This window comes from Neomonachus schauinslandi, chromosome 14, assembly GCF_002201575.2.
Source record: "Neomonachus schauinslandi chromosome 14, ASM220157v2, whole genome shotgun sequence".
Taxonomy (NCBI): Eukaryota; Metazoa; Chordata; class Mammalia; order Carnivora; family Phocidae; genus Neomonachus; species Neomonachus schauinslandi.
Window position 1 is genome coordinate 30,407,541 of NC_058416.1, and position 9,508 is coordinate 30,417,048.

Sequence of the window (9,508 nt, forward strand, 5' to 3'; positions counted from 1 at the left end):
AAAAAACCACAGAGAGGACTCAAAACCACAAATGAAAGAGGAGAGAGGTAGCAACCAACACCAGAGAAATACAATTGTAAGAGAATATTATAAAAAATTTATGGCAATAAATTGAACAACCTAGAAGAAATGGATTAAATCCCTAGAAACATATAACCTACCAAAACTGAAGCAGGAAGAAGTAGAAGATTTGAACAGACTAATTACCAGCAATGGTAATCAAAAAACTCTCAACAAACAAAAGTCCATGACCAGATAGCTTCACAGGGGAATTCTACCAAACATTTCAAGAAGAGTTAATACCTATTCTTCTCAAACTATTCCAAAAAATAGAAGAGGAAGAAAAATTTCCAAATCTATTCCATTAGACCAGTATTACTCCAATACCAAAACCAGATTAAGGTACCACCAAAAATGAACTATATCAACTATGATGAACATAGATGCAGAAATCCTCAACAAAATACTAGCAAACCAAATCCGAAAATACATTAAAAAAATCATTCATCATGATCAAGTGGGATTATTCCTGGGATACACGGTGTGATTCAATATTTGCATATCAAACAACATGATATGTCAAGAGAAAGGATAAAAACCCTATGATTGTTTCAATAGATGCAGAAAAAGCATTCGATAGAGTATAACATCCACTCATGATCAAAAACCCTTAAAAATGTAGATTTAGAGAGAACATAACACAATGAAGCCCATACATGAAAAACCCACAGCTAACATCATACTCAATGGCAAAAAACAGAGCTTTTCCCCTAAGGTCAGAAAAAAAGACAGGGTGTCCACTCTCACCACTTTTATTCAACATCATACTGGAATTCCTAACCATACCAATTAAACAACAAAAAGAAATAAATGTATCCAAATTGGTAAAGAAGTAAAACTTCCACCTTTTGCAGATGACATGATACTGTATGTAGAAAACCTGAAAGACTCAACCAAAAATCTACTAGAACAGATAAATGAATTTGGTAAACTTGCAGGATACAAAATCAATGTACAGATATCTTATGCATTTCTGTACACCAATAATGAAACAACAGAAAGAGAAAATAAGAAAGCGTACCTAGAAATAAACTTAACCAAGGATGTGAAAGACCTGTACTCTGCAACACCATAAAACACTGATGAAAGAAATTGAAGACAACACAAATAAATGGAAAGGCATTCCATGCTCATGGATTAGAAGAACAAATATTTTTAAAATGGCTATACTACCTTAATGCAATCCCTATCAAAATACCAACAGCATTTTTCACAGAACAAGAACAATTCTAAAATTTATATGGAACCACAAAAGACCCAGAATAGGCAAAGCAATATTGAGGAAGAACAAAACTGGAGATACCACAATTCCAAATTTCTAGTTATATTACAAAGCTGTAGTAATCAATACAATATGGTGCTGGCACAAAAGTAGACACATCAATCAATGGAACAGAACAGAAAGCCCAGAAATAAACACAAAATTATATGGCCTATTAATCTTTGACAAATGAGGCAAGAATATATAATGGGAAAAAGTCTCTTCAACAAATGGTGTTAGGGAAAACAGGACAGCAACATGCAAAAGAATGAAACTGGACCACTTTCTTACACCATATACAAAAATAAACTAAAAATGAATTAAAGACCTAAATCTGAGACCTGACACCTTAAAAATCGTAGAAGAGAACACAGGCACTAATTTCTCTGACACCGGCTGCAGTACACTTGAGAACTGAGTAATATTCGGAACTGTTGAATCATTATACCTGAAATGAATGTAACACTGTACACTGGAATGAAAATTAAAAATAAAAAGAATGAGTTTCTCATATGTCAGTGACTGCAGCTGAAGGTGGGAAATTCTTGCTAGTGCTTTGTTGTGTTTTGGTTTTCCCTGCAAGGAGTCTAAGATGATATCTATGCACTTACCTTTACATGGTAGATATGTGTAAATAAAGTAACTTGTAGGGGTGCCTGGGTGGTGGAGTCAGTTAAGCCTCTGACTCTTGGTTTCAGGTCATGTCATGATGTTGTGAGATTGAGCCCCGAGTCAGGCTCCACACTCAGCACAGAATCGGCTTGGGATTCTCTCTCTTTCTCCCTCTAGCCTCCCACTCGTGTTCGCTCTTTCTCTCTAAAATAAAAATAACTTGCAGATTAAAAAAGCAAGCAAATCAAAAGCACTTTCATTGCAGCTAGTCAAGGAAACTGGCAAGGTTACTCATATTGTTAAAACTGATAAAAATCAATTACACAACGAAACAAAATGAAAACTGAACAATCTAAGTTTGGGCAACTTTTCCTTCTTATTTTCTTATTAACAAATAAAATGTTTTGGTCCCAAATCTCCAAGAACCTGATTCCTGTTACCTTGATGATGCAGGCTCTATAATGAAAATTACTATCTTCATGGGTAAGAATGAAGTGAAACACAGGAAGACATTAAAAAATATATACAAATCCCAAAGAGTTTGTTCTCTACACTGAATGTTTTAACAGTACCCAGTAGGCTGAACCACAAAGATATTACACTTGCAAAGCTTCTCTTGGAAGAGCCAGACCCATCTCTCTGCCAATCTCTCCTCATTCAAGGTTAGCAAATACAGCAAAGCAGTATCAGAGTTTCCTTTTATGCTACTAAGAATTATATAGGTTACTAGATGACCACCATTACCCTGAGTACCGTTACAATAAAGAGCAATGAAGCTCCTGAAGTCAGCAGATTGTCGGGACTGGAACTCTAATTGACCAGCATGCTTGCCACTTCCCACCAGCAGCTGGGCCAGCACTAGAACAGGCTGTGCTTGCCATCATGCCCCAGGGGTCTCTTCATCCCCCCATGCAGCTGTGGCTAGTGCTCTAATGTCTCCTTGGGCAGATGGGAAATGGCATTTCAGGGAGTGCTTGGCACATTACACAGTGATCTTCCTCAGTGAAAAAGGTCACATCTATTAAAATAATGGCTCCCCTGGGTTATTGAGATTTTCTATTGTATAAATTTTTTTTTATTCCTTTTTTTTCTGCCAATGCTTTCTAAGGCCTGCAGGTAGGACATTTAATCACAAACTCCCCATCCTTGCAATTGAGGGGCATGGTGGCACAATGGAATCTGCATCAATGATTCTTTCCCTGACCCCCAAATAGTCTTTCTACAATATTTATTTTTCTTTCTATACTTAAAATTTTCTTTTTCTGTAAATGCAATGTTAAATGTTCTATGCCATTTGTTTGTAATTTAAGAATAATCTCAAGTTATAAAGCCTCAGATCAGAATAATCAATTATATATATGTGGAATACTGGCAGAGGCAACTGGAAAGACCCCATGAGAAACAGCAAGGATTGGAAACAATACTTGATGGAAGAGAGTAGAACTTGATGGTTGTTTTACTTAATTAGGTATGTGACCTTGAACCATTTGCTTAACCATTTTTGGACCTGAAACTCCTAATTTGGGGAAAAAAATATATTAATTCCCTTCTAACACTGTGCTTCTTTCTTAGCAGCTACTATATGGCATGGATGAATATTTGTCATTTAAAAACATTTAATTTTACTTAAAATTTGGATAGCTAAGATAATATATTGGATGAATATGTTACATACCCTGGTTTTGAAGCCTAATATAGAAACTGTTACTTCTTGTTATGTTACTCTGATTCTGAACTACTCAAAACCATTAGTGGACAAAGACTATTCCCAGAGATACTGTTGAAATATTTATAGCCTTTGAACAGACCAAAATTATTAAGCATAAAGCCCAGAATCTGTAAAAATTAAAGTTACTCCATTGAATATATAGTATATTGATCTCAATGTCTAGTGTAGGGATGACAAATTATGGTTTGTCAATATTGGTGTGAGATAAAATTTATCGAAACATGGGAATTTTAAAGTATGCTTTCACCTTAATGTTTTTCTTAAAAAATAAAAAAATTAGGTGATTGATCTAATAAATGTTTTTCAGGAGTTATAGAAGAGATCGAGTATTTTACTAAGTTTAATTTCCTTTTGGATTTTATAATGAATGTGAAAATTACTGAGTTGTAACATGGAATTAATATTCTGAAAATGGATCTAAGAATATATGCAACTACATTTCATGCTTTGAAATAGAGGGTTCATGATTACTACTTTACTTAGCAAAGCAATGGGGAGCTACAGAGTTAAAAATACTTCATCCTGCTACAATAAGCAGTTATGTCATCTATTATTTGCTTATATGACTTCAATATGAATCTTTGGATGGAATTTTTCTAATTTTTTTCAGATTATTACATTGGACTTTTAACTGAATTTTGATGTTTCCAACGATGTGTAATACATTTTTATAATTAGGAAAGATTTCATAAACATGTTTGTATAAAGAGATTTTTCAAATGTGTAAGAAATAAATATATGTTTAGTTAAAGACTTCAACCATTCTTCCCAAAAGAAAAATTACCTTCCTGTGCTAGGAGAAATAATCTCCATACATCAAGAATAGTCCAAAATGATGATGTCTCGATGTCAGGGCACCACTGAATGCATCTTCACTTCCAAACTTGATTTAGAATGCTACCCAATAGTATATCAAGCTCCCATATATTTCATCATCTTATTTTTAGATTCCCCATTGCATTGTATTGGTCTATCTGTCTAGCCCTTAACTAATACCCCACTATCTGGACTGCTATAGATATAGGAGAACTATAGTAGGATGAGTGCAATGCCATTGTTATTGTTCTTCTCTCTGCCTCCTCCTTACTAGAATTGAAGTATTTCTTCCCCATTTTTTCCCTATGAATTTTACTATCTCTGTGTAACAGTCTATGTTTCAAAAGATTTCAGGATTTGAATGTATTTTTTATTGAAATTACACACTACTTTGAGATGATTTGTAATCTACCTAAGTCCATAATGTTATCTGATTTCAGAAATCTAAAATACAAAATTTTTAATGTATTTGCAAATTCTGACCAGAACTGATTCATTTTGTGGCAAACCATGATCTGATGTGATCTGAGACTTTACATATCCTATTTACTGTGAATGTTGAAACATTTAGCTATAGAAATACTACTGAACTTGAGGAAATGGTGATGCTCCAAATTCAGAGGGGGTACTTCCTATTATATAGTACATTTGTTTGAGTTTTTCATTGATGCACCATATACAAAAGTATACAAATTATAAGTATACAATTCATAAATTATCACAAAGTGAACCCATTTGAAACCACCATATAGATCAAGGAAGATAATAAAAAGCACCCAGAAGACTCCCTTGTGTCACCTCCCAAAGGAAACACATATTGACTCCTAACACTAGTTTTCTTGTGTTTCAACTTTCTAAAAGTGTAACTTGTACCATATTAATATAACAAGCAGAACAATTAGACATTGGGTATATGAGAACTCTCTGTACCATCTTTGCCACATTTTTATAAATCTAAAACTAAATGTTTATAAAATGTTTATTAAAAATGTTTCATAGGTCTGATTTCTGTCACTAAACACTATTATGTTTGTAAGATTTATCTAAGTTGTATATAACAATATTTGATTCATTTGCATTGAACAGTATTCCATTCTATTCAAATACAACAAATTATCAAATTCACTTATTTGTGTTGCTTTTAGTTTTTTGTTATCTGTGATAATGCTGCTAAGAACTGTTTTGTACAAGTTTTTTGGTAAATATATCCACACATATTCATCAAAGAAGGTTTTTGGTTATAGAGACTTAATTGTGGAAAAGTCTTAATTACATATTTAATTCCTGTCTAAGATGTAGGATAATATAGATTTTCTGTTTCTTCTTGGGTAAAGTTCTGGTAAATTTTTTTTTAGGAATTTGTCCTTCATCTAACTTGTCAGATTTCTTGACACAAATATAATATTCCCTAATTACCTTTTTTATGATTATAGGATCTGTACTTATGTCTACTTTGTCATTCTTGATACTGTTTATTTGTAACCCTTTTCCACCTTTAACCTGTCTTGCCTGGGCTCTATCAATTTAACATCTTCAGATTTAGTCTTCTCCACTGCATGATTATTTTCTATTTCATTATTTCTGTCTTTATCATTCTTTCCCTTTGCTCCCTTTTGGTCTACTTTGCTGATTTTTTGGGTAACCTTTTGAGGTTGCTACTTTGAAACTTGCTTTATAGCTTAGCATGAAGTCAATCTGTATAAATGCTTCAAGTTCATTTGAAGAAAATGAATTTTTCAGTTGTTGGGTACAGCATCTTATCTATATAAATTAGATCAAATGTGTTTTGTTCAAACCTTATACATCCTTATTGACTTACCTATGTATTCTTTCAACTGCTGAGGGAAAATGGTTAAAATTTCTCACTATGATTTTAGATTTTAGTTCTGTTGGCTTATTAAATGAGGCTATGATTTTTGGTACATACAAATGTGTATCATGATAGATTCACCTTTTTTAAAATTTTTTATTGTTATGTTAATCATAGATTCACCTTTTTAAGCAATAATTTTTAACTATCTACTTTGATACTTTGATACTGTTATAATACCTTTTTGTATTAATTTCCATTCAAATCTCACTCTATATCCTTACCTGTACGGTGTTCCAACTACAAGTGTTTAAAAAAAATTGGTCGCACAATGTTTGTCTTTTTTTAACTGGATAGTGTGCTGCACTTACATATAAATGGTTTTGGTAGATTCTATTTCTTTACAATTCTTTGTGAGCTAAGTATACAACCTGCTTCATTGACTTAAGGTTTTCTCCATTTGTCTTTTGACCTTTGAGACGTAGATAAAATTATGTCTGCCTCTTGCCCACTGCTCTGTCATGGAACATCATATCTCAGATAAGACGAGCTCTTTGAATCTGAGTCTCAGAATAAGACAGGAGGGACAAACCAGATCCCAACCCATAGCCTGGAGCTGAACTGACATAGTCTGCCCTCTAGTCGCTAATAAGCAGTGAGAGCAAGAAACACTTTTGCAAGCCACAGGGATTTTGAGGCTGTGTGTATCCTAATGAAAGGGGATTAATCTAGAAAATCATACCAGAAATGTGGTGTTGCTATAAAAAATAGCAAATATGTGTCTGTTACCTTCTGAGTTGGGAAAATTGGTACAGGAGCCTGAAAAATAAATGGCAACACATGGTATGCAGTGTCAAAGCATTTGGTAAGACTGTCACCTGTGATTCCTTGGAAATCAGACAAGTTAATAAATGTATGACTTTGTCTAATTGCTGGTAAGACAGAATCTTAATAACTTTAGTTGGTTGCTTTTATCTGCATTTCTTTAGTTACTAAAAGATAGAAATGAGCTTGAAAAAGGATGGGTGTGTTTGCCAGCAGGAATGAAAGCCCTTAGTGAGGCTGATCTTTCAAAGAAAGACTAGAAAGGACCTGGCTTTGAAATCAGACACCTTTTTATATCCCAGCTCAATCATTTATTACAGCATGGTGTATCAGTTAAGAAAAAGTGGTTTATGTTCCGGTTACAAACAACTCCAAAATGTCATCAGCTTTAAGCTGATGAACTTTAATTATGCCTGGTGAATATACCCACCCTGGTGAACTGGGTGCTCTACTCCCCATAGTCCTGGTCACAGTCACTCAGGGGTACAGGCTGATGGAGTCTCCAATTCACCATACACTTCCATTTGGCAGGAAATATGAACATATCAATATATACACATGTGAGTAAATTTAATAAATAGACCAAGTATGGACAAAGAGGCCATCAGAACATACTGAGTCAAAGCAGCCTTATCCTGCTTTCTTCAAGCCAGTGTGAATAATCTAGTGGAGCTTAATGGGATTGCTAAAGTTAGAGCAGGATTATTAGCACCCAGCTACAGTGTCACATAATCTCCTGTACATCACTTATGTTTGCATCTTAATTCATACTTTTTAAATCCAGGTATTTTTTATTAATCATCCTTTCTCCTCTAATGGTGACTTAGGTACCAGGCACTGTAGTAGACATTAAAGAGATGTTAAGGCACAGTTCCTGACCTCAGTCAGTTTATCATCCCTAGAGGACCCATTACAATAACATGCACCACCACCTAGATTTAGTGCCACACAACCTGGGTAGACCTCTAACCATGCTCTGAAGTGTTTAGCTAGAGACTTATAATGTGGTGTTTGGCTTTTGTTTTCTTTTGTCAGAAGATCATTTCTCAAGTTCATGGCAACTTCATTCTGGCTTATTCTTTTTTTTTTTTTTAAAGATTTATTTATTTGACATAGAGAGAGACAGCGAGAGCAGGAACACAAGCAGGGGGAGTGGGAGAGGGAGAAGCAGGCTTCCTGCGGAGCAGGGAGCCCGATGCGGAGCTCTATCCCAGGACCCTGGGATCATGACCGGAGCCGAAGGCAGACGCTCAACAACTGAGCCACCCAGGTGCCCCCATTCTGGCTTATTCTTAACTGAAAGCTCTGGACTATAATTAACAACAGTAGTTATAAAGCTTTCAATATGTACTCAGCAACATTATCTGTAAAAGGCACATTAGACACACTAACAAAAAGCCTTGGGAGCAGGTGTCATTATTCTAGATGACAAATGAGAAAACTGAGGCCAAAAAGGTTAAGAAATTTACCCAAGTTTGCAAAACTCAAATGTGGGAGAGCTGAAACTCAGAAACCAAGCAGTTTTACTCTAAAGCCATGGTTTTGACCACTGTGCTATGTTACCTTTTTTTAAAGTCTGGAGAATTGATTTTTAATAAGTTCTAATCAGTTGCCCTTTTAGAGATTCTGATTTCTCATTTGTCCTTCAAGAAATTCTAGAAACCTTCCTTTACAACAAATTCTATTTTCTTTTCATATAACATGCCCATAGTCCTGATAGAGAACATAGTTTTTGACTTAAGCATCTCTTCCTTTCTCTCTTTTTACTATCATTTATTTTTCCCTTAGGTCTCTACAGAAGAAGGCTTGAGTCTGGCCAGGGAATATAACTGTGCTTTTTTTGAGACCTCTGCGGCCCTCAGATTCTGCATTGATGATGCCTTTCACGGTCTAGTGAGGGAAATCCGCAAGAAAGAGTCCATGCCATCCTTGATGGAAAAGAAACTGAAGAGAAAAGACAGCCTGTGGAAGAAGTTAAAAGGCTCATTGAAGAAGAAGAAAGAAAACATGACATGATATCCTTGCTTCTAACTCCCTTATTCTCTCTCTGAATTTTATCAGTTGGACAATTCCAGATGTTGCATTCTGCTTCAATATTTTCTGTGTCTCTCTCCCTTTCTCTTTAAATATCTGCCTATAGGTAAAAGCAAGATTTGCATAACTGTACCTCTTGAGATAGTTTTCTTTTGCCCTTAACAGTTGGATGGATTTTGTCAATCAGCTGGATATGCTGTTTAAGTTTTTACAATATATTACTAAATAAAATTGACATTCCAATTGCCTCATTTCCCTTTAAAGAGTCTGGCTTCATTTAGTATGCTGTCTGGTTATAGAGGAAATTCAGAATTGCAGACAGAATGATAAAAGGCTCAGGGGATCTGCCTTTGCCTGATAA

The 9,508-nt window shown here is 34.8% G+C and overlaps 1 protein-coding gene across 1 annotated transcript in view; it reads left to right on the forward strand.

Moving 5' to 3' along the window:
• RIT2 (Ras like without CAAX 2) overlaps window positions 1-9,304 on the forward strand; it is a 386,411-nt gene extending 377,107 nt beyond the window's left edge. Inside the window, exon 5 of the mRNA XM_021686323.1 lies at window positions 8,902-9,304. Within this exon, the coding sequence (XP_021541998.1) occupies window positions 8,902-9,129 (228 nt within the window). The 3' untranslated portion in view covers window positions 9,130-9,304. The remainder of the gene's footprint in view (window positions 1-8,901) is intronic.
• Window positions 9,305-9,508: the final 204 nt, after the last annotated feature.